Source organism: Coniophora puteana (assembly GCF_000271625.1).
Source record: "Coniophora puteana RWD-64-598 SS2 unplaced genomic scaffold CONPUscaffold_12, whole genome shotgun sequence".
Classification (NCBI taxonomy): Eukaryota; Fungi; Basidiomycota; class Agaricomycetes; order Boletales; family Coniophoraceae; genus Coniophora; species Coniophora puteana.
The window spans coordinates 577,902-603,353 of record NW_006913064.1 but is presented as its reverse complement, the minus strand read 5'-3'; the positions used below and the strand labels follow the sequence as shown (position 1 = coordinate 603,353).

The 25,452-nt window shown below is 45.4% G+C and overlaps 7 protein-coding genes across 7 annotated transcripts; 3 read left to right on the top strand and 4 right to left on the bottom strand.

The window, feature by feature from the left end:
* Positions 1-471: 471 nt before the first annotated feature.
* Positions 472-1,856, bottom strand: CONPUDRAFT_75944 (uncharacterized protein; the record flags this gene model as incomplete). Its single annotated transcript, XM_007774242.1, has 6 exons — positions 472-615; positions 736-966; positions 1,002-1,028; positions 1,098-1,134; positions 1,293-1,442; positions 1,633-1,856. The coding sequence occupies 6 exons, from the start codon at positions 1,854-1,856 to the stop codon at positions 472-474; spliced, it is 813 nt and encodes a 270-aa protein (XP_007772432.1).
* Positions 1,857-2,666: 810 nt separating this feature from the next.
* On the bottom strand, positions 2,667-2,885 carry CONPUDRAFT_62821 (uncharacterized protein; the record flags this gene model as incomplete). Its single annotated transcript, XM_007774209.1, has 1 exon — positions 2,667-2,885. A coding segment is annotated over one exon (219 nt), but the record flags the coding sequence as incomplete, so codon positions are not given.
* A 1,872-nt stretch (positions 2,886-4,757) lies between these two features.
* CONPUDRAFT_75943 (uncharacterized protein) lies at positions 4,758-9,106 on the top strand (the record flags this gene model as incomplete). The annotated part of the gene is made up of 12 exons (XM_007774241.1): positions 4,758-4,878; positions 4,938-5,027; positions 5,081-5,102; positions 5,412-5,623; positions 5,736-5,836; positions 5,985-6,387; positions 6,428-6,638; positions 6,836-6,911; positions 6,972-7,138; positions 7,577-7,775; positions 8,410-8,646; positions 8,708-9,106. The coding sequence occupies 12 exons, from the start codon at positions 4,758-4,760 to the stop codon at positions 9,104-9,106; spliced, it is 2,238 nt and encodes a 745-aa protein (XP_007772431.1).
* Positions 9,107-10,454: 1,348 nt separating this feature from the next.
* CONPUDRAFT_75942 (uncharacterized protein) lies at positions 10,455-12,904 on the top strand (the record flags this gene model as incomplete). Its single annotated transcript, XM_007774240.1, has 6 exons — positions 10,455-10,802; positions 10,848-11,198; positions 11,298-11,582; positions 11,648-11,770; positions 11,827-11,869; positions 12,474-12,904. The coding sequence occupies 6 exons, from the start codon at positions 10,455-10,457 to the stop codon at positions 12,902-12,904; spliced, it is 1,581 nt and encodes a 526-aa protein (XP_007772430.1).
* Positions 12,905-17,500: 4,596 nt separating this feature from the next.
* CONPUDRAFT_62326 (uncharacterized protein) lies at positions 17,501-17,792 on the bottom strand (the record flags this gene model as incomplete). The annotated part of the gene is made up of 2 exons (XM_007774175.1): positions 17,501-17,701; positions 17,760-17,792. Coding segments are annotated over 2 exons (234 nt in total), but the record flags the coding sequence as incomplete, so codon positions are not given.
* Positions 17,793-18,006: 214 nt separating this feature from the next.
* On the bottom strand, positions 18,007-18,613 carry CONPUDRAFT_62454 (uncharacterized protein; the record flags this gene model as incomplete). Its single annotated transcript, XM_007774187.1, has 2 exons — positions 18,007-18,222; positions 18,287-18,613. 2 exons carry the CDS (start codon positions 18,611-18,613, stop codon positions 18,007-18,009), a joined length of 543 nt encoding a protein of 180 aa, XP_007772377.1.
* A 3,316-nt stretch (positions 18,614-21,929) lies between these two features.
* CONPUDRAFT_75941 (uncharacterized protein) lies at positions 21,930-23,087 on the top strand (the record flags this gene model as incomplete). Its single annotated transcript, XM_007774239.1, has 2 exons — positions 21,930-22,676; positions 23,040-23,087. 2 exons carry the CDS (start codon positions 21,930-21,932, stop codon positions 23,085-23,087), a joined length of 795 nt encoding a protein of 264 aa, XP_007772429.1.
* Between the last annotated feature and the right edge of the window lie 2,365 nt (positions 23,088-25,452).

The window sequence follows — 25,452 nt, the reverse complement described above, 5'->3', positions numbered from 1 at the left end:
CACCTCCGACCTCCTCCGAAGTTTCGGAGCTATTTAGGAGTTTAGAGTGTCGCCCCTGTTGTGTCCACAACAGTATAATAAGACATGAGATGGCCAGATAGACCACTGGATGAGTCAGAAGACCCAATCCAAGGCTGAGGGAAACAGAAGCTATTTAATAGAGAATCAGAAGCTAAATACAAGTACAGGAGCTACAGAAGTACTCCTAATGTACTGTCTTTTTTGACCAAAAGTTTGTGGGGTGGCGTGAAAATATGATTACCAAATATGGTGTGTCTTGCTTTTTGGTTGGGAGATTTGGGGGCTGTATGCGTGAAAACATACTGATCAGCCAGCTGCTTCGTACACAAGGCTGAAATGAAATTGACTTACAAGCTGACCACCGAGGGTATCGCAAACATTGTTTATGGTGTTTGAAAGGGAGTGCAGTTCTGTGCCAGTATCATGGCTTTTCTGGAGCTCACCCTGTAGTCAACTGAGAATGTGGTTGAAGGTGAGACCACCCTTGTTGGGTGGCCGCATGTTCACCATGCCACCCATGCCACCGAGAGCGGGGTTCTGGAGTGTTGGCCAATGCTGCAGCTGGCCTTGCTGCTGGAAAGAGAAGTTGTTTTGCTGCAGCATCATGTGAGAAGGAGAAGTGGCAGAAGGTGAAGTGTTGGAGTTTGAGGAAGAGGTGTGCATTTGCTCAAACCATGCTGCAATCTAGACATCCTCTTCTGTGAGGACGCAGACAATGCGGGCCTTGTGGTGCAGCACTGTCTCGTTGTCCTTCCCTATAATGTTGATACCAATTCCTATGGGTGCAGTAATGATGTTGTGGGCCATGCAAAGTTGACACATGCAATAAAGAGGCAGGCAGGCGGTGAACAAGGAGGTGAGCAGCAGGTATATGCAGTGAGGGAAAAAGGTCAATGCACCACAATGTTGTTGCTTTTGAGCTTGAATGGTTCCGCCATTGCATTGCTGCCAAGCAAGCAAGCAAGCAAGCAAGGGCCCACTATCACCCGGAGAGATCCGCCGGAGGTCTAGTGTGGAGAGTGAAATAAAAGTGTCATTTAGATAATCTGTGTTAGAATTTGATAGAGGCAACTCACTGCTCCCAGTCCTTCATCCGGAGGAACATATTGCCATCTATATAATCATTAATAAAGTATTCCTTGGGATTGTCAAAGTCTGGAGCCAACAAGGCGCCACATATGATTGAGGTCAGCAGCACAACCTTGGGTCATTTGTGTGGTAATGCCTTGACCCAAGCGAGGCCAAGGTCCTTGTCAGCTGTCCGCTCGCACCCAGACAGGCCTGCAGTGTATGGCTGCACGAGTGTAGCTGGGACCAGTTCACATATGCCTTTGATTTGGATGGTGAAAATGAGGATAAGCCGAGCAAAGAAGACATGAGAATTGGTCCACTGGACCATGACGCAGTCATAACAGCGCTCCCTGTTGAACAAGGGATTGCACCATAGCTGATCAGTGCATGTTTGCCAGGTCTCTTCAGACACGTAGTTAACCTTGATGTAACAATATTTCGTGATCTGTTGAGGTGAGTAAGTTGGACGGCCCACTCATACAATGCAAAAAATGAAGATAATAGCATACCTCGAATGTGGTCGTGCAGACTCAAATATACATGGATGGACTGTAGGTTGTATAGTACAGGGGGAGCTCGCGGTTGATGAGCCTTTCAAGGGCTTTTGAGAACACTTTGAGGGCGGCATCACCAACATTGTGAGGCAGGGACTGTATCTCGTCAATTGTTCGAGAAGGCTGAGGGAACCCAATATGGAACTTGTCTGGGAGAGACATAAAATTAGTATAGTTGTTTGATTCATCGTCATTCTTTCTTGAAGCCATTGCTGTTGTTCTCAGCAAACACCTTCATCCTCTTGTTGTGCTCATTGAGCTGGTCTTGCATAAGTGCAAGTCCCAGCCATCGCTGATCAATACACAGGATCTAATCAAATGAGTAAGTATGAGTTGGGAAAAGCGCAATTAAGTTGCTAGAGTTGAAAGACTTGCCTGCAGAGGTGCTTCCTTGTTGTTTGTCTGAGGTAGCAAATCCTGCATAGGCATGTGTACCTTCTCATTTGGCCATGTGTTGAAGTTTTGGCTAGCACCCTTGTTTCGAATGTCTTGGAGTGAGTGTCTGAAGTAGTGTGCTTTTGGAAAGCCTCAGTCAACTTTGATGCCCTCAATCTCGCTTGACTTTGCCACTTCTATATAGTCCTGCACATAAGTGGACTTAGCTGTGAAATCAGGTTCAAAGGCAGGTGTTTGAACATACCGTCAAATGCTTGTTGAACTTTACAAGAGAACCCTGAGCAGTCTCCAGAGTTCTGGGAGACAAACAGTTTGTCATCACCGTTCCATGTGTCATGTGCAAATTTTGCCAGGAGGTGGACCGAGTCTGTGGTCATGCGTCTGGGCTGGCCGCCAACATCAGGAAAATGACAAGCCGCTTTACCGGCATTATCCTGACTTTGCCGAGATGAACCTACTTTTTTGGTATTCTCGGCTCTTTACTAGAGAATATTTGGCTAGAAAACCACATCAGTGACATTGAAGCTGCAAATCTCATCACGAAGAGTAAGCTACGAGTCTTTCAAACCGATTTGGATCCTCAAATGTAGCAGAATTATGGTTTCAAATTTTGGGAAAGTAGGTTCACTCTGGTAAAGTCAGGAAAGTGCGGTTAATACATGTGTCAAAATCCTGATGAAAGTGGGTCGGTGGTAGCAGGTTGTGGGTTTCTGCCAGGAAGGTGAGGTTTTTGGTTACGCACAATGATAGAATCTTGGCAAGGGTGTCAAGGAGGGCTATTGGTTGGTAGGCCTTGGGCGTGGAGTAGTCTGGTTGGCCTGGTTTATGGAGGATGATGGTGGTGTGGTGCTTCCAGGCTGAAGGTCACGTGGAAGAGGGGGCCTAGGTACGGGACTAGTATGTTGGCGGTGTGTGTGTAGACGGTGTTGCCAACTCCATTAGGGCCTGGCACCTTGTAGTTGGGAAGGCGGTGTATTACCCGGTGTATCTGCTTGTCAGTGATGTGAGGAATGGGAGTTCCGGGTAGGGTGACTGTCCTAGTGGGGCGTCTGTGTATGTTGTGGGAGGGGGCTCCGGCAGGGGTGGGAAGAATGACTCAAAGAGCAAGCTGCTCTTGTCCTCGTTAGCGTCCAAAGCCTGCCCATGTCAAGTGTTTGAACAAAATCTCTCGGTCCCTCAATAGCTGGTTATATGTACTAGCAATAACAAACACTACAACAGCACAGTGGTGCAACGGGTAAGGTGATGTGCTGTAAAAATTGAAGCTTTACAAGGTCAAGGGTTCAAATTTTGTCGGAAAATTCTTTTGATTACGGCCTGACTCACTTCCATATTTGCTTTCTCACACATGCCAACCCCTGTTGCATACTTTATGATATTCTGTGACTAATAATCTAAACAATTGTAAAATGTGATTATGTGGTCTTGTAGACTTGTCGGACCAGACAAAAAGCCCAAACAAGCCCAATATGACAAGCAAGGTGTAATTTTACTGATGTCATCTTTCATTCTTAACATTCTCTCTCTTTTAATCCCCATCTCTACACTGAATACTACTGTACATCTTTGACCAAAAGTTTGTGCTGAAGAATGGGAATTTGACTACCATATATGGTGTGTCCCATTTTTTAGTTTGTGGGAGTGGTTGATGTGGGACATAAGTTTGTCAGGGGTCTCAGAGACAGGACAAAAGTCCATGAGATATTGGTTCACTGGTCATGACATAGCATGACATTGCCCCACATGACACACTCAGACCCAAACATCTGGCCATATGATGGCCACATTCCTTATCATTTCTGGCTGTGCCCCAATCTACCTCATCTTTGCACCTTGTACACACCTTCTCACTGGCTTTCCTTTGCTCTTCTGGCTTGTTTGATGACAACATCCCCTGCCTGCCATCCTTTTTCTCATCCCAACATGCCATCTGCCTTACTGCACATCACATTTGCCTCAAGGTAAGTGGGGCTTTGGTCTTGTGATTGCCTGTATGTCGGAACTTCCTTAAAGGGCATTCTAATGAATCCGCTTTATTATTGCTCGAGCTATTTTGGTGATGTGATTAGAATAGTCATTCCCATGGGTTACCATGATGGTCACGGCTCTTAAAATTGGACTGCCAGCATCACTAAGCCAAGTGTTGCTTCTCCTTGCATCTTAATGAAGCCGAGGCCATAGCTAAGGCACCGAGGTGATGAGAATCTCATCAAAATGACATTGAGGGTACCCAAATGAAGCCAGCGGGTATTGCAATGCCAGGGATGCGGTTACTCTCCCCATTAGGAAGAATTTGAATGCATGGCTATTATCACAACCCCTGAGTGAGTATGGTGTGCTGTGGGCGCACTGGATACACGTAGATTTGCTTGAGCATTCAACGTTGTATGCATGCCACCAGTTTCACGTTCATTCATTTCTATTGGATTCTCATCATCAACTAAGCATCTTCTCTGACCCTCGCCCAAGAGCTGCTTTTCCATATCAGACATCCACTGATCCGGAATCTTCCTTCCATCTTCATCCATCTTCCCATCAGCTTTTCTTCAAACCCATCGACATCTCCGGCTTCAAACACTCTTTGACCAGTACCCAGTCCTGTTCTCAACATTGTCTACCATAATGGGCCCCAGTTGCAGGTCTAGGCGAGATGATCATGTGGCTGCACGCTCGACGCCCAACCGGGTCAAGTGCCCCAACTCACACTGTATGAAGATGTTTGATGCAAAGGCGAAGGGCGCTATGGCGACTCACATCAAGTTGTGCATGCGGGAGTTTGAGGAGCAGGAAGGCAACAGGATATATGAAGAGTGTCTCTTGAAAAGAGAGCACAAAGGTACACTACATTTGCCCTCGTCTATTTGATCAGCCCTATTGATATTCTCAATTCTATAGTACGAAAGCGAATTGACTGTGAGGTTCATGCCATCGCTGAAGCATCCACCTCAATCCCCACCCGCACCATGACTTTCAATTCCGACAACAGTGTGCCATTTGCTATTTATTTGTGAAGTATTCTGCCTGACACCGTTATACAGAAGTACCAGACATCCATATGAAGTATATGGAGCTTGCCACGGAAGCTCCGGGCTTTTGAGTCTTCGACGATGCCCCAATTGATGACCACCCTCTTGGTGATCCTGCTGCCAACGAACCCACTCTCGGCGACCTGGGTCCCAACAATCGTGTTCTCGATGGCCAGCATCCTCTCGACGCTGGTGTTCATTCCCTCAAAGATTAGGCCTCGGAGGATGACACACAGTCTATCAATAATCAGGGTCTGGCCGATCACTCTGCAGACAAGCTACAAACTTGTACATACTTATCACCTTTCATTCATGTTTCGTGCATTGACTATATTCTTTCTAGGTTCAGACTCTCTATCGAGCTCAAATACCGAGTTGTCAATGGTGGACTCGAGATGCGTGTTACCACTGCCTATATCAATGAACTTCTCATTGACTTGATTGCGTGGCAATCCCATGGAATTCAAGACCGAGTTTCACCCGAAGAGTTGACGGGCCAAGGCGACTTGCTACAATTCATACGAGATGTTCCGCTCCCAGTCGCATATACCCGAGGTCAAAGAGGACATTAAGCCCTGGTTCCCCTTTCGCATGCAAGACAATAGCAAGTTCGCCTCAATTGCCGTGGATGCCAACTTCTCTGATTTGCTCGTGAGCCGCCTTCTAGCCCTCATCAAGGAGACAACAGAGAAGAAGAAGGATATCACCTTCAAAACGGCCAAGGATCTGCGGGAGACTTGCGACAAGGTGGCAAAGGAGTTTATGCTTGTGAGTTAATTGATATTGTATACCATTCAGTCATCATGTATACCAGCCACATGTCTTGTGTATTAGTTCCAGGAATATCCGATTCATCTTGACTACAAAAAAGACGAAATCAAATTGAACTTTATGGCACAAGCGTCGAGATCTATAGGAATGGAGCCTCGATCTCCTCCATAACGAACAGCTCGCCCCGCACTTCGTATGGGATGCTCAATGCATGTACAAGCATAATGGAAAATTGGGTGATGACGGCCACTATGTGAGATTTATCAATGAGCCTTGGACCGCAGATCAATGGTGGGATATCCAGGTTAGTTCATTATACTCTTCCATGGCGAAGTTTAACCCAAATTATGAGAAGGAGTCGCTGCCCCAATACGCAGACGGACCATCAGTACCGCTTGCCTATGTTTTTTATGCTGATAAAACCTGCTCGTCCAGTGCCGGGAATGTACAGGGATATCCGATAGTTGCTCGATGTGCAAATCTTCCAGCAGACATTCAAAAACGGATGAGGAGTGGGAGGCAGACGTGTTGTTGGGTGGCTACCTTTTGTAAGTTCATTATTGAGGTGCACACACTCAATTAATGTAGCTACAGTGAAGCTTCCAGAGGATGCAGAGAAAGATAAGACCCTCGGCTGGACAATGCTCAAGCGTGTTGTCTGGCACAAGTCAGTGGCAAAGATGTTTGCTGGGGCAAAGCACTCCTCCCAGAACGGTTTTTACTTCTCAGATTGTTGTGACGGCATCCCTTGCTGGTTATTCCTGGTGATACTCATTCTGTCAGCAGACTACAAAGAGCAGTACGTTTGACGAGTTCCTCTTGACCATCTTATCCATTTCTGATACCTGTATCACCATAGATGTGTAATGGCCTTGATTTGTGGGATGATGTCTAATTTTCCGTGCCCAGTTTGCTTAGTCCCAGCCGAGCGCCAAAGCAGGTGGTCAGAGGATTATCCTCGGCACTCTGCTAAGGTTGCTGAGTCTCTATACTGAGACTTTACCTTGGGAGAATGGCTAAGAAGAAAGCAGCAAAAGCTGCGCTTGAAAAGGAGAGCCGGCAGCCTGTTGAGGTGTGTTAATTAATCATTCTCAGACACTCCTGTCCTACGCTCAGCTTTCTGTCTATATAGAGTGCTTTTTGGCTGCTTCGCAGCTCTGAACCCGCCGATGCAGTGACTGTTGATCACCTGCACGCATTCCACCATGGTGTATACAGAAAGCACATTTATCCTGAGCTCCTCAAGATTCTCGGCAGCTTCGAAAAGAGCCGCAAGTACCTGGGGAAGCTAGACAAGCAGTAAGTACTTCCTAATCTTGCTGCAAACCTTTTTTATCCTTCAATCGCGCAGGTTTGATCAACTCCTGAGCTGGTGTGGTCTTGCCTACTTCAAAGGGGTCAGTACCATCTCCTTCAGTGACAGTAACAAATTTCAAGATATCTCTCGAGTAAGTTATTGACAGCTTCTCATTTTTACATACTGATAAGATTCTATAGCAAAAACTATTCGTAGCTCATAACATCATCAAACGGTCCAAATCACCCGGGTTCTATGCATTTCTCTGTCTACTCAACTGTCGTGTCAAAATCAACTTGTACTTCGGTCTTGACATTCAGACGGACGAGACACTAGATGCCCTGGATAAAGAAGTTGAGCGTTATGGAAAACTCTCGGACATTAGTAGGCTTTCATACTAGTATATTCATCAATTGAGGGATCCTCTTATATCTCTATAGGTCTATATCGAGGCAGCAAAAGCAGCAAAATCAAGGATATCAGACATCAAAACTATCTGGGATTTTCCAAAGAACCACACCATCCTCAAACACGCCGTCAACGACCTTTGTAAGAAGGGTACCAGTCGCCACTCAAGTACAAGGGTCAATGAAGGAGTACACCCTCCATTCAAAGAATCTTATTTTCTTTGATGTAACGGTAAGAAGACCAAGAAACAAGTACATAGTCTCATTATATCTTACCGAGATGTCACGCTAACTATGAGCGACCCTTAACTAGGGGAGTCACTGCACACGCGAACAGGAAGAGGTGGTAATGAGAAAGACTAACCCTAACCCTAGATGGGGCTTGGGCAGAAGTAGATGCCTCGACAAGAGGACTTGAGACTTAGGTTTGCGAATAGAGCTAAGGGGAAATCCCAAAAGAACTCTCTTGGAGTTCTGGGTCATTGATTGCAGTCTTATATACTACTGGACAGCTGCGCACAGACCATGTAACTAAAGGTAGGGCTCCTGCCTAATTAGGAATACAAGTACTTAGTAATACAAGCACACCATATTGTGTGATCCTTGCGTCATATGATGTCATGGTCCAGACCCATCACGTGCTTGGTCATGTGCCTGCTTATGTAATAGATAGGGCCAAAGCCTGGCCATGTCAAAAACGAATGCGATAAATAATGCGTTGTTTGTCTGAGTTAGGTTTAGCAAGAGGCATTTTTGACACTAACCTCAGGAACAAAATATGATCACAGCTACTCAGGGTGGAGGACCACCGTCTGGCTGTTTCTCTCGTACAGGAACAAATCCAGGCTCAAGACAAATGAAACAAGGCTCAAAGCAAGATCTCCAATGACCATGATGACTGGCTTGGTCCGGACTTCGCGGGCCATTTTACTATTGGCTTGCCCTCCCGACCTCAAACGGTCAAAGAAGTCGTTACCTCGCATTGCACTCGGGATCGGGCATTCATCAATTTCCGCAAGGCTCTCAAAGGTTACATTAAAAACATTTGCCTTCAGGATCGCAAGTACAGCGGCAATGCCATGAAGATCCGCGACCACTTCATGGTGAGTTTCCAAAGATCAATTAGCTAAACATTTGCTATACTAATCTATTTCTCACCCACAGGTTCAGGAGCACCGCTATCTGAAGGTCAACTGCGAATCTCAGGAAGATTGGAAGCTATCTACAGATCTCCTCCGGTGCATGCCCAGCTTCTTTGACAAGCCAAGGTACAACTGTGTGATTGCTCACCTTGATGGCAACCCAGACGTATATGGTATTGTTCATTTGATTTTCCCTTTCAAGTTCACTGTCCCCGAGCTTGGAGCAGCCAGCAAGCCTTTCCATGCAGTCCTTGTACAGTGGTACACTGCTGTGGTGGATGCAGATAAGGGCAGTTGCACTCGTTGCATTGACACTGACCTTGGTTTCCTTCAAGTCAAGGCCCAGCCCCGCTCCGATGCCTTCGTAATCCCCATTGACTCCATCATCCGAGGCGCCCTCCTGTTCCCTGATTTCCAGTGACCCGACAAGTACCTTGTCTATGACTACGTTGATGGGAACATGTTTTTTTGAATGAAGGACACAAAGTGGATTGGGCTGCAAAAAAGTGGGCTTCTGGTGAGATATATATAAATTTCTTCTCTCTGACTAGCCCTAATATAACTTGTCTGTTCTATGCAGGTGGCAACTATTGCAAGCTATCAGGTTGACAGTTCTCTACATTGTACAGTTTCTCCACGTCCCTAGTATCATTATTATTCAGCCACCCGCCTCGTCTGCTTTGCAAATAACCACACACTACACCGACACAATTTTTCCTATGCCTCACTCTCAAATGGATGCCACTCCTTGAGAAGCCTCTCAACCTCAGCTTCATGAAGCCCCCTTCACTTATTACAACATAGTCTCCACCCTTGACCATCTCTAGTACCCGCAGGAATGCCCTACGGTGTACTCATCACCTGTCAGTATATTTCTTTCGCTGGTATATTCCAACCTTTGCACCTGACATCGTATTTGCAGTGGCCAGCTTGTTTTCCTCGTCTCCCTAGATGCCACCTTGTACCTCAGGCAACTGATGCCCGGCAAGTACTTGTACTCGAGCAGCTCCTATACAACCATTCCCCAGGCCACCCTTTCACTCTCCTGGGAAATGTATTTCTTCACAGTCGCTCTGCAACCGGAACGAAGTGGAGCTCTCCTCCAACGCCTTTTTTGGATGGTGCCATTCACATCCCTCTCCACAACACAATTGTGCCGCACTCCATCACCTCATTCCCTTCTACCTCCCTTCGAACCTGTGGAGATAGATGTAAAACAGCCCCTGGTACGTCTTCAGTAGGCTGAAATTAACATTCAGTAGCACCTCGCAACCTCAATGAGGCTTGAACACTTACCCTTGGCCCTATTTCCAGGTACTCAATCAAGCTCCAGGCGGGGTCCCTTGTAGCTACACCACATGCAAGACTGCAGGCCATACAAAAAATGGACACTCACATCACATTTTTTCTTATTTTTACTCCAGCGCGTTCTCGTGAACTTTGGTGGGCATAGAACACCGAGTTCACATGCGATCACACGCCGTCACCACAGCTCAACCTCACCTTGAAGCCGCAATCATCAAGCATCCTTTGATGCTGGCATCACGGTGCTCTGCCTTCGAATAAACGAGGTGAGTACCTTCCAGATCTTCTAGAGACTTCTGAACCACTTACACTTTAGACATGTGTTTTATAAGTGTCACCTTCCACCAATGAACATAGACCATAAGTACCTCGTATTCAGTTCTTTTCTCATCACGCAGTGTCTAATTATTCCGGCGTGCTATACAGGTGTGATTAAGTCCAGCAGAACCTCCACACAAGGCATCATGGCAATGTCCATGCGGCTTCATGCTGGCTGCCTGCTTGTGTCATGCATCCTCACATCCTCCATGCGGCCACAGTTGCAGATGAGGTCTCGTCAAGTTATATCCATGCTACACAAACAGCTCACTCATCACCAGCTCCTCTCCATCATGGCTGAAGCCAAAGAGGATTTCCAAGCCGTGATGCTAGATATTGAGTCCGACGACGATGAGAACACAGACAACGACCAGGCAAACGGCAATGGTGATGCCGCTGAAGTGAATAACCCCGCAACAATGGAGGAACAGATGATGCAGAAGCGCATCATGGATGTGGACGCTGCCCCCACGCCCGTTGCCGAGTTACGCTCGGTACATCACTTGAAGTGCTCAATTACAACTGACTCATTATTTCAGGGTCTCAAATACGCGCAAGACTCGTCATCAAAGTCCTCCTTGACGGTCTTGCAGCTCCACCACTGCATCCAGGAGCTGGAGGACGAGCTTGCCGCCTCAAAGTCGAAGCCGAAAAAGAATTCTATCGAGTCCAAAGTTGTCACCATTGGTCGCATATTCATCTACCTATTTCGCCTTAGCGTTCCCGACTACCTCTTCCCCCTTCGCAATGTGGAGCCCCTTGATCCTTGCCACCCACAGCGGTTTCAGAGCCCTGCCAAACTATGGCGCTGTCTGGTTACTGAATTTGTCAAGTTTCTATCCCCGGACCTTCGCAAAGCTGTTTCCAGCTTTCCAAACTTTCAGTTGAAAGTGAGCAACTGTAATTGTCGTGTCCCGACTTATTTAATCTCACACATGTTCATAGTTTCTTGAGGGTGCTAGGTCCGAGATTGGGCAATACGTCAGTAGCACCAAAAATCAGATCCCGCACATCTCAACGAACTCGACATTGGTGGCGCTGGTCTCTCATCTGCAGAGAAGCTTGCGAAGGATGCCAAGGTCAAGTGGCTCCTGGGCAATCCCTTCAAAAACAACAACAAAGACAAGGTGCCCAATGAGAGCGCCGACACTGAGGAGAGCGAGCAGCAGAAGGATTTGGAGGCTGATGCTGTCCCCACCTTTCCAAGAATCTTATTCCAAGACCCCGATTTCCCTGACTTCGATGAGCTTTTTAGGCAGGATTTGTTACTCAAGGTAAGTCTTTGCTCTATTCCCTTTTCTATGTATTTATATGCTGAATATATGTGTTAGGCAGCTAGGCAGCTCTATTTGGGCCAACCACGTTAACCGGTTGTACCAGCACAGGCAGACCAAGGCTGAAAGCTCAGAGGTGGGGCATCAAAGGCACCACTCCGGGCCTTATTGCCACCATAGCGGTTTTGGTACGTCTGCATAGATCTTACTGTTTGATATGCTCACTAAATAATTTTAATCCTAGGTGTTACATTGCCTCACCCCGGATAACGAGTTCGGCTCCCCAGGTAGGGTCACGCACATCGACTGGGATGCTCGGGTCGATAAGTACCTTTCAGTTCTGAACAGGAACATTGAATGGACCAATTGTCAGATTTACGTCTAGTATTCGACCCTTTACGGCTTTATTGGTTCATCCAGAAGCCTCCTGTACGGCGATGTTCCTCTACGAGGTCTACAAGTAAACACCGCCTTCATACGTCTATTCTGGTGCTAGGTATCTCATTGGTACTTCTAGCGCTCACGCATTCGTGTGGCTCCGCGTTCATCGCATAGAGCCACGTTCATAGCTTACGTAGCCGTCCTACATTACCGTGGGACTCGGACTATATAGCTTTACGCATACGGTAGTGACTTCACACGCTCCTGTCATATATATACAGTCGCTACCATGAATATCATCTAAGTCTTCTCTTTCCACCGAACGACTACCATCGTCAGCCTACCAGCTACCAAGCTACTAACTCAACCTTCAACACTAACTGCCCGGTGAGTTCGCGCTCTTATAGACTTCTCAGCTATACTCGCGATCGTCCTTTGTCACCAATAAGCTCCTAGCTTATTGGGACTTGATTCTCTTTCCCAAGTTGGGTGCCTTGGCCCCTCGTGCAGCGCCTCGTAAACCAATTGAATGCGCCAACTCCCTTTGCAACAAGCTCCAGACCCGCGCCACCTCATCTGATCCCAGATGCTCCGATGTCACTCCTGCTGAGGACAGCTCTGTATCTGCTGTGGCTGCTGCTCTTTGTCAGATGTTGATCTTGGGCGTGAACACGCCAGCCATTACCTCTCGCACTGCCTTATCCGCATTGAGGTCCATGCCCCAGCAACCTGCCTTGAGCTCTGCGTTGGCGGCTCCCTGCAAGAGTGCTCCCACGCTGGCTGCAGCCCCTGCTGTGCCTCAGCCCGATGTTCTCGCCACCAAACTGGCCCGCAAAACCCGTCAAACAGCAAGAACACCTGAGGCTGAAGGTCAGGAACAGCAGCTGGAGGTTGCCGAGATGGCAAAGCGCAGTGGTAGATGCACTCAGGGTAATCAGTAGTCCACTAGTGACACTTCTATTTTCCTTATCATGCCTGTATATGAACTGTCGTTGATAGCATACATTTCACAATGTCTTATGTTGATTGTTCTGCCATTTTGTGCGACTATTGTGCAAAAATCAGCGTGATAATCTAAGTTACTATCCGCACAAAGTCATTACTATCTCTGTAGCATGTATACTTATTGAGCTACATGTCCCTGGTATTACAAGGTCTTGTGGCCTAGCAGGAACTATGCCAATTGCTACTAATAGATTGTAATACCTAGAGTGCTGTTGTTTGAATCCAGGTAACACCATTAATATAATATACCACGGTTACTAGTAATGTAAGAGCATTGTATAGTGTAGTATAGTAAGTAAAAGGTAAGTGATAAGTAACAATCAATACTAATAATCTACTAGTGAAATTTGTAGCCGTTCAAAAACCACTCTTTGGATGGTTAGCCTTTTTCAGATGTAAACCCAATCATCGCCATTCATTGCAATGATGTGTGCCTTGCGCGCTCGCACAACTATTGTCATGTGATTGTGGTCCATCAAAATGCCCATTGCCATGTGGCAATGGTCCGATGGGCCTGGCCCATTCCCATGGCATAGTGATGCATGGCAATGATAGACTCGGCTGTTTGACATGCCAGACCTGCCGATGAGAAAGCATTCTAATGCAAGTGCCTTTTACTTTGATGCTATTAAATGTGTAACATCATTCTAATGGTTACCAAAGCTTACAGAAGCCTGTGAGAAAGTTGTGACATAGGTCTCACTCTTCCCTCATCTTTGCAGATAACACACCTTTGCTGGGTTGAGGGGATCACACTCGGAAGTGTGTAAAGGCAGCTTTGGATGGTCATAGAAAACGCAGGTTCACCAACTGACTCATACACATATTGTTTATCATCCTCTAACCCCCTTTATTCTTACCTTGTCTATCATTCTTAACATTCTCTCTTTCTTAATTCCCATCTTAGTACCTTTTCTACTGCTACTATGGCCCCTGTAATATCTATTGATAACTGCATTGCAGAGCTCTCTGGCCTTTTCATAGTGGTCAAAGTCCCCCCTCTGTATCAGCACTCCCCTATCAATTCTTTACAGTTTGTCCACACCCTACTTGCTAACCCCCTGCTGGAGGCAATCCCACCCCAAAGCTTGGACTTTTCCTTCTCCATTACCAACACTTTCTGGCCCAATTTGCCAGCGACAGGTCCTTGGGATGTTCTGGCCATTGCCATTTCCCCCTATGCTTACCTTCTTTGTCACTCAGTCCTCTGAGAGCAGTGGGAGCGCGGTTTGTGCAGTCTCCGCCTTGACGTTGGTGGGAAGCCACAGAATGCCCCTCTGTGGTTTGCTCCACTCTGGCAGGACCTTCTTCCCACTGTGACAGCAAAGCCTCAGTGAAAGAGTGCTCTCGAGTGGGCCAACACAACAATCCTCTCTCAGTCGGTCCAGCTTCCATTCACCCACATTCCTCCCACCCTTGCATTGCTCCCTGACATCATCAGCTGGAATTCTCTGGTCAGGAGCATTGGTTTGTTCATATTGGACATTGCTGACCTCTTCTTGGATGATTACCTCTCTGGCAAGGTTATTGGTCATGCCATGCAGTTGATTTGCAGCTGGGCGGATGTTTATCCCTCTGAGTGCGGTATCACGCACCAATAGTGATTGGCCCACGATATGGTTCAAGATGAGCACTAATACAGTTTGCCAATGCACCCCAGGGATACGCAGGACAAGAATACACCTCATAACCAAGAGACCAGAAGGGCGTGACCAAGTCTCTTCTCATCACCATGCTTGGCATAGTCATAAAGGACCCATTCCTCTTCACTCTTGTGACCATTATCTCTCAGTCACATTCGTTGCCGCCCTCTACTGTGTCCTCCTTGTGTGGCTCATCAGTGACAGTATCTTCCACTCTTGTGACATTCTTTGCCAATTTCCGGAGCCTCACATGTATCCTGACACTACCTTCATTCACTGCATTGCCAATCAGTACTTCTTTGTGGCAGACCCTCGCATGTGCTTCTATGACCATCTCAAAGTTAGCCTTGAGTCAAACATGACTATCCTCCTTGCTTCAGGCAAAGGGCAATCTAAGGCCACTAGTGGGCCTGTCCACTCCATTTGCTGCTACAAGCAAGACTACATTGTCTTCAACATCTACACCACAGAGCACCGCCCTCTCCACTGCATTGCTCGTTTAGCTGTACCTTATCACCTCCGCAACCTTCCTTTCGTGTGGCGCAGCATCTATCATGCCCTCCACCCCATCAGCTTGCAGACCAGCAAAGACTTTGTAGCAGCATTCATGGAGGTTACATTGTCCGGCACTCACAGGATGTCCATCGACTCAACAGCCATTGACCACGAGCACTCCTTTGTCAAGCCACCAATGTTCCAGCATAGGCCCCTGCAGTAGTTCTCCCCCCACTACTCTACTCAATGCTTGGTCAGCGCAGCCTCCAGACCACTGGCTTGGTCATCGATGAGTCACTAGGAGTGGAGGGCAGTGTTGGATTTGTGAGCACATTTACTATTTCTACTATCTTCTTCTTGCATCTGTCATTCAATTTATCAGCCATTCCCCTTGCTTATTCACTTGCCTTGTTCTGATTGGACTATGGACCACTACTTCCCCTTGCTTACTTGTCCACTTCCCTTTTCCTTGTCTTTTGTTCTCGCACTTACTAAGAATGCTACACGAGTGCAGCCTTGCTATTTCTTTTTCACTGTATTTTGTTCTTGTGGTTCTTACCAAGCATTCTCATGGCTCTTATAAATTGTTCTCATATTATTCAGTTCTCTTACTCAGCACTACAGCCCTACTTACAAATACTATACACATAGCCCTTACTATACACGTACGTGCAAAGGCTCAGTAGTATATATACCAGTAGTTAGACTGTGCAATGAGAGACATCTTCCTCCCTGATTTCCAAGTGTGAAGTCAGTACTCATTAAGCTCATCATCAATCTAATCCTCATTGCTACTCATCATCAATCTATACTCCATCCTCATCCTCAGTTATTATCCCTCATCATCGCTACTCCCATTCCCTACTCCATCAGTAATCTTCGTCTATCAATCCTCTCTATTACTCCTACATTACTCCTATCTATATTTGGTTGAACTAGAGCCACTTCACCCTAAACAACCAGACCGATGTACGTTTTAGGAGAACCTTCAACATCTGGGACTTGGTATTACACTAGTAGTGCCTGTTGTTGCAACTGACAGTGGGCATCTACAATGATGCAGGAGGTTCAGGTGGGCACCAGGGTAATGTGGCCCTGCACAATATCTGACATGTCAGCTTGTCATCCATTGCATATGTGGCCACCCTGGTATATCCTCCTTTATTGTCAATCATAGAGGATTATTGATTATGTGCCATACATTCAAGGTATGCTTCATGCTCTTGGCTATTCCAAAGTGGGGTCAGAGAAACATTAACAAGGATCTTTTCTTGGAGACATTCTACAACTGGATTCTCAAGCCTCTCTGCAAGGCACCAGCTGCAAATGCTGTTTGGCATGACAATCACCTGACCTGGTGGCAGCAGTATGTTTTCCTATATCTCCCTAATCTGGAGCATGGTTTTACTAATACAATAATTCTATTTCTTAGACATATTTTTGGTAATGATGGCCCAGATGATGAAGCCAATGCCATGGAGGTTGTGGACGATAACAACTTGGTGGCAGCACAGATGTTCTGGATGCCTGCCCTGCATTAGTGTGTGAGGGGAATGGTGGAGTGCACATAGATTTGTGTCAGTGTGAGTAGCTCATGCAATGCATTCTTTCATGGCCACTGTCACATTACTGCTACTAGATTGTGTGTTGATGAATGAGATAACTGGCTCAGAAGGGATGGTGAATGCATAGTGCCATCTTATTATCATCTCATAATCTTGTATTGCTAGCCCAACAAGATCTCTTCCCAATTCATTGTCAATCAATTATGAGAGGATGCAGCTTGTCTTGTGCTTGTGTGAAAGTAGACTTGTTGTTACAAGTGCATATAACCACCATAAACCAGTTTGGATGATTATCACTAATGTTGGCAGCTGTATCCTCATCACAACCTTTTTTCCTGTCTAGGAAATTTGCTAATGATGAAGGTGAGCTTTTGCCATTTTCTTATGAGATTTTACTGACAAAGTACAGGATCATTTGCATCACAGATTTCAGCATGATTACCACTGATATTGTGCACTTGGTCATCTTTTTCAGGAACACCTCAACAATTTTATTGACAGCCATAGTCAAAACTCAGCATGTGATCAGTTCAATCTCTACCTTCAAGAGTGTTGTCCACTTTGCTTTGGTGGTGATAGCTGGCATGCTGGTAGGACAGCTGCAAACAAATAAGTTACTGCTGTTGCTGTTAGTTTTGCTATGCATACTTACTGCTTCAAGTCCTGATTGCATTGTGTGCATTGATGCCTGTTTTATGCAAAAGTGCTCCAGTGTCTATCACCAGTCTCAAGGTTGTGATCCAAAGTTAAACCCCAACTGTCCTGCAGTGATGGGAGATTGAGGGGTGAGAACTTGTGGTCAAAAAACTACAGTAAGATAAATGAGAGCTTACTGCTCTTCACAGTTGGCTGAAAGGATGAGTATGATAGGGAACAGCCACATAAGAGAGCCATCACATAGTTCAAACCAGAATCCGGTCTTTGCATACCCCCCCAGTGATTCAAATAACTTTTTGAATAATTTGTGCCATACAATGTTCTTGAAGTTTGCCCATTCAGTTGTTCCTTTATACTTGTCATCCTTGGCAACCTGGTTATATAATTAGAGGAAACAGTTAGCTACTGCCTTACAAGTGCAATATACTCACAATTGGTAGCCACCCCACAACCTGACTGCCACCAGGTTTTTTTTTATTTTTATTTTGAAGTTTTGCAGGAAGATTTGCACACCATGAAACTACTAGGCAACCTTTTTTGGGTGCCAAATGATGACATTACTGTTTTGTCAGCATAAAAAATGAAAGCTAGCAGTTTTCCTCCCTTAGGAATTTGTGACTAGCAAACAGTTATATAAAAATCACCAGAAACTTATTATATATTACATACCTGAACAGTTCAGAAGTCATTGGCAGTCCATGGATCATCAATAAGCTGTACAAAATTCTTGCCATCATACTTTGATACTTGCTGTAGATCAAAAATAAAATGGGGTTGTAGCTGTGGGTTTGACAAGAGATCAAGGACCCAGTCCAATAATGAACAGCCTGAGACCTCAAAGTTGTAAGTCTGATTTTGCTCTTCAAATCTGACCAGGAGGTCATGTTTTTTGAACTGCAAAAATGATTGAGTAGATTTAGTGCATGTTTCTGCTATAGTGTGACATTCACAAGCTCACTGGTGTTAATATCTGAGATGCCACTTCAAATGTCCCTTGCATCTCATCATGTCCATTTAACATGAAGGCCCCTAGATTAGCAACACACTGGTGGATAAGCTTGACCACCCAATCTGTTTGATCACATGTTAATGCTACCTCAATTGCAAACTCAGAAAGTTTGAAGTCCTCCCTGGAGCACCAAGGTGTCCAAGGCAACTTGTCTCTACTTAGATCAGTTGCTGTTGTATCAGGCTGACACCTTTGATTGAACTCGGATGGCTGTTCAATTGTTGGTGTGCATTCACTTCTCTCAGGAGAACAACAGTTTGCTATCACGCATGTCATGCTCCCCCCACACAGTGGTTCTTGGCTGCAGCCAAAACTGTCACTGAAGGATGGTTTCACGGCTCAGGGGCTTATCACCATCTAATCACACTTGATCACACTTGATTGCGCTTGTGCCTGCACCACCACGTTGTGTAGCTCGAGATCATCTTGCCTGTTCTCTGTGTAGCTAGGCTGTAGCTAGGCAATCACATAGGTGACTGTTTTTTGCTTGCAATTTGTTACTTATCAACAGATATCTTACTACAAGGGCATAATAAAACTAGCAAATGGGCAGATCTTACTGCTTCTTCAAACTTATTTGTGTTTTTTTGGTGTATTGAAACTGCAATATTGCTTGCAAATATAAAGAAACTACATAACAAGCCCATGGTAGCTTTGGTACATGCATTTGGGTGGGACAGGGTGACAGCAGCAGCAGGAGAGAAAGCCCAGTATAAAGAGATATTTGAAAGCAGGCAGATGCACTCATCCAAAAATGCTGCTGAAACTGTCATCCACAGGGTTGAACTATTGTTCTAAGGGTCCAAACTGTCATTCTGAAGTGTGCAAATCCCTTCACAGTCAATTTTGGTGGAGGAATGAGGGAGACTGGGCATAATTTGTGGGTACTGCAAAGTGGGCAAACAATGGTTCTTGCTTGGAGAACTGACCTGTCACATCCCCTGCACTTCAAGAACACTGTTGCATAACCACAACAGATCAGGTAATAGGCTGCTGCTTTGAGTTATCAATTCAATGTGTGAGTCCGCATTTGAAATCTAGCCAAGTATCACTTACCTTGCCCCCTTAATCCTTGTTCTCCTCTTAAACCCTCAATGTTTCTCTCAATGTGCCTGGTAAGTTTCCCCTTGTGTCTTGTGTCACGCTCCACACACTTTTCCAAGAATGTGGGGGAGGATGCTGTACCTCTGTGCGTCAGATTGCAGGCTTGGTGTGCTTGTCCAGCCAAGGAGGGGCTGTGGTCTGCCGCTGCTGTACCTCTGGTAGCGTGGCTATTGTGGGCATTGGTTGTCCTCCTTGAGGTGGCGTACATGGGCATGCATGAGCATGTGTGAGCTATCCACAATGTTGATGTTGGTGACACGTGCTGGCGCATCAAGCACATCATTTGGTTGTTGTGGTCGAGGGTGGAAGCGTGAGCGTAAGGGAGAGTGGGTGAGTGTGCTGAGGCTGCCTCGGCTCAGCCCTGACACCCAGGATCTGCTCACATGCAACAAAGAGAGAGGTCACGCATGATGTTTGTAACATAAACCATTGTCCTACGTGGGTGAAACCCCACTTTGAGGGTGATAGATAGTTTGAATGTCACCTAGCCAGATATCATTCCCCAAAGAATGATGCATGGGGAGAACCTCATCATCTGGAAAACAATTAGAATAGTACTGAGACACTATGGAAAAGGATGACATACCTGGCTGGAACTCATCAAAATTGTGCATGTGCTAGTTGCAGCGGCTCCTCAGATAAGAGGTCTTTTTATACAATGTTCTGTGAAACACAAATTGTAGAGAGAATCAATAAACACACCTCCATTTTGGGAATGTTTACACCCTGGTGATACCCCCCCAAGCTTATCATAAAGACTTTTCTTCATTGCTGTACCATAACAAGTATACAAAAATAAGAGTTTGGAACTGGTAACTTATGTGCAATTTATACACTGTAGACTTACTGGCCTTTTCTGCTTTTTGCATCTGTTTCTGAAAGCTTTTATCCCTCACTCAATCACGTCAATTTTCTTCACAAGCCTTTGTATGGGTCACCCATCCATGAGGCTTAAAGTGCTGGCTGTATGTTGGGCAGGCCCTTTTTCCATTTTCATCAGGTGCTGGAATGACCTCAACAAGTGTTTTGTTGGGGGTACGGGGAATCCTCAGCTGCAAAAGCAGTCTAAAAATGGATGCACTGAGCTAAAGATGGCTAAACAAACCATGTAGGCATGTAGACAATGTTGAGAACATGCAAGCACCTGCAGATATGCTTGCAGCTTGCTTACAATTGATTGCAATTGCAATCTCAATCACTTACAGGCCACTGCCAGCAACAGCCCAGAAATTCCAAGCTGTTGTTACCAATTCCAACAGAGTTTCAACCTTAGGAGCAGTGGCATTGCTTGCAACTAAAAAGGTAAATTTCCGACATATGGGATATCAGGGAGTAATGGGTTTTGGGACTTATTTGGGTGGAACAAAACACAATAGATAGCAAAACCTATCAGAGAGTAAGGATTAGAGGGCATAGAAAACTGACTCGTTGTGAAACCATTGTTATGACACGCTTTTTCTTCTCTTACCTAAAGAGGCAGGACCTCTAACCTGTACGATATATCGGGAAACTGGCCTGTGCGCATTCGTATCTTTGTATATAAGGCTCGCTCTGCTCGCCCATGTAACACAAGCTAGTCCTACCTTAGGAATACTAGTCAATCTGATACCACTCTCGATACTACCTAGTACACGATCTAAGATTACCACTAAGACTAAGAACTGCATCGTCGCTGATGACTTACTAAGAACCCTTCGACATTGTCCTCTTCGACAACCATGAACCTTTGACGTCGTCAACCACGGTGACGACTAGGATTCCATATAAGGTCAAGACGCAGTCTTAACAAAAGGACTAGCTTCTTCTTAGCTACTACTACGTACGCTACCACAACATTGAGAACAATCAGGAAAACAAACAGGGCTCCGAGCAACTAGCTCAACAACAGTGGCTAACAAATGAACTTGAAAGGTTAAGTCACTTAGAACCTTCCCAAAGCGGAACAACCGTCCCAGGACCACAGACTCCCCAATCTAGAAACTCGAGAACAGCATCTCGACAAGCCACCAGACCACAATCACCAGACGTAGTTAATTTTGAAACACCCAGACAAGCATCGGAAGAACTAAGTTCAGACGAAGAAGAAACCACATCGGAAGAATCAGACGAAGAAACCTCCGAAGAAGAAGACCCCACAACAGAACCGCTATCGGAAGAAGCTTTAGTTCCGTTACCTCTATCTAGATCCCCTACACCGTCCCCGAGAATTCCCACTCCACCTAGAATACCAACTCCACCTAGAGTACCAACTCCACCGAGAATTCCCACTCCACCTAGAGCACCAACTCCACCTAGAGTACCAACTCCAACTGTATCCACAATGCCTACTAACGCCGCTCCCAAAGAAATTAAGGTCGGAGAACCAACCCACTTCGATGGAAATAGAAATGATGCGATGAGATGGTTCATGACATGCACGGCGTACTTTACAGTCAACGAAGATATCTACAAAGAAGACATAACCAAAACCATTTTCTGTCTCAACCACATGACTAAGGGAACAGCCGCCACATGGTCACAAGCGTACTATACTAAGATAAACAATAAAATCATCGAAAAAGCACGCCTAACCAACGCAAACAAACCTGCGGAAGCCGCTTTAATTCAGCCATGGGGAACGTATGATGACTTCCAACAAGAATTCTGGCAAGCTTTCACTGCCCACGATACGCAGAATGCAGCCAGACTCAAGCTACAAACCCTAAAACAAGCGAACATCCCAAATAAGAACATTGACACGTTCATATCAGAATTCCAGATGGTGTCTACCGAAAGCGGAATTACGGACGAAAACGCACTCATTGACTGGTTTGCTATGGGACTACTGCCTCCTATTAGCAAAGCCATTCTCAACCGAGAATCACCCCCTGCAACTTTAGCAGGATGGATACAAGCAGCTGCAAAAACAAGCACCAATCAGAGACGCCTCATTTCATTGATCTCAGGATCCACTCCGGTCTATGCCCGAAACAATGGATTCACATCACAAAACAACAATAATAATAGAAACAACTCCCACACTAACCATAAACCAGCTCGCGATCCCATGGCAATGGATATTGATGCGGTACGCCTAACTAAGGAGCAGGAACAAGAACATCGCCAAAAGGGGCTATGTTTCAAATGCCACAAACAGGGACACATGCAAAATGATAGGGAATTCCATCCCCGCACCAATAACCAAGGTGGACAGGGGAACCGAAACAACGGAAATAACAACTGGAGGAACCGACAGGTACGAGAAGTTCAAACTGAGAAGAACAGTACCCAAGACAAGAAGGAAGAAGAAGCAACCCCGGGGGACAACCTCACAACCGAAGAATTAATGAAAATTCTCAGGATGAGGATGGGAAAAAGTGACGAAGAAATGATGGATTTTTAAATCGGAGGATAGCAACAACGTCTATACCTCCGGGCCCAAGGATAGCACCCGTAATTTTAGTGAACGAAAATAAATCTGAATTCACTATTCCATTAAACGTGCGAACTCCTAACAAAACCGTTGAAACAAATGCTCTGATCGACAGCGGAGCCCAAGGATTATTCATAGACTGGAGGTTCACATGACAAAATAGTTTGGTAACCATACCCCTGAAAGAACCCATCCACCCAAGTAATGTCGATGGAACGCCCAATCGAAGGATAATCTCCCACAAGGCAATAGTCCCTTTCTCCATTCAAAGAGTAAAGAGGATCGAAACCTTTTACGTCACCGATCTCGGCCACGATAGAATCATATTAGGACTTCCCTGGCTCGTAAAAGAAAAGGCAAAAATTGATTGGGGAAAAGGAACGATCAACCTACCAAATGGAGTATCAATCCGAAAAACTGAAACCAATCCCATACCAAAGGATTACCAGGAATTTAAAAAGGTCTTCTCCGAAAAAGAATCCGAAAACTTCCCACCAGAACGCCCGTACGATCACAAGATCGAACTGGAGCCAGAATTCGTTCCTCAAAGAGGGAAATTATACTCACTCGACTTGAACAAAAAAGAAGCCATGAAAAAGTTTGTCACGGAAAACCTCCGAACTGGGAAAATATCACGATCCAAATCTCCACAAGCCGCCCAGGTATTCTTCGTTCAAAAGAAAGACGGCTCCCTAAGACCGGTTCAAGATTACAAATATCTCAACAAGTTCACGATCAAAAACGCGTATCCACCACCAAAAATAGAAGATTTGATTGAACAGTTACGAGGGGCAAAATACTTCACAAAATTTGATCTCCCGAACGGTTACAATAATATCCGTATCAAACCCGAAGACCGATGGAAGGCCACCTTTGTAACCCCACTTGGACTATTCGAACCAAACGTAATGTTTTTCGGACTATGCAACTCCCCTAGTACTTTCCAAGCCTTCATGGACGAACTCTTCATGGACTTCATCATGGAGGGATGGATTATCATATACATGGACGACATTCTCATCTTTTCAGAAACACTCAATCAGCACAAAGAGCTAGTAAGAAAAGTATTAAAACACTTACAGAAACACGAACTCTATCTCAAACCCGAAAAATGCCTTTTCGAGAAAACTGAAGTTGACTTCCTTGGTTACATCATATCGGAAAATAGCGTCAGAATGGATCCGAAAAAGATAGATATCATTCTAAATTGGCGACATCTCGACACTACACCAAAGGATGAACAATTCAACCGGCAATTGGAAGAAGCCACAATGGATATCGAGAAAGAACGCATTCAAAAACGTCGCCACGCATTACTGAAAACAGGCACATTGCAATTCCTGGGAACCTGTAACTATTATAGGAAATTCATTCAAAATCATTCCCACCTGACGGAACCATTATCACAACTAACGGGAAAGAAGAGCTGGACGTGGGGAACGGAACAAGAAGAATCATTCAAAACCTTAAAAAATGAGTTCACAAAGGAACCGCTATTGGTCATGCCGGATCTAAAAGAACCATTCTACATATCCACAGATGCGTCAAGCAAAGCCACGGGAGCAGTAGCGCAGCAGAAAGATGCAAATGGAGACCTACACCCAGTGGCCTTCATATCAAAAACACTAAATGACGCAGAACGGAATTATGACATTCACGACAAGGAACTACTTGCTGTCATTCGAGCGTTAAGGAAATGGAAACACTACATTCAAGGATCTCCCCATAAAACAGTTATCTTCACCAGCCATAAAAACCTAACCTATTTTAAGCAAGCGCAAAACTTAAATTATCGCCAGGCCAGATGGGCAGCGGAACTATTAGAATATGATATATTATTGGTCCACATTTCTGGAAAGGAGAACATAATACCGGACATTCTCTCACGAAAAGATGACCCAGACACCTCCGAGGATAACAACAATAGAATCCTATTGCCTGATAATTTATTTATCCGACTAATAGACACCGGACTCCAGAGTCGACTTATCCAAGCATCAAAAGACGACACCCTAGTTAACAACATGTGCTCCGCCCTGAATGGAAAAACCCCGTATAAATTCCGATCACGCATCGAAGAATGGCAGTTTAGCAATGGAATGCTATCCTACAAGGGACGGACGTATGTACCACCCAAAGAACGACAAAATATAGTAAAAACAATCCACGAATTACCGGGATCTGGACACCCGGGCATATTAAGAACCAGGGAACTTTTATCTAGAGAATACTGGTGGCCCGGCTTAGCCGCATTTGTACGTAACTTTGTTCTTGGTTGCGCGGCATGTCAACAAAACAAAATCAACACGCACCCCACGATACCGCCCTTAAACCCAATCAGATCCGGCCACACATTACCATTCAAACAACTCTCAGTCGACCTAATTACAGACCTTCCTATATCACACGGATACGATTCTATTATGGTCATAGTAGACCACGGACTTACAAAAGGGGTAATCATCATACCATGCAACAAGACAATCGACGCTGAAGGAGTAGCAAAACTATTCTGGAACCATGTGTTCAAACGTTTTGGACTTTACGACAAAATAATATCTGATAGAGGCCCCCAATTCGCATCAAAGTTTTAGCGAAA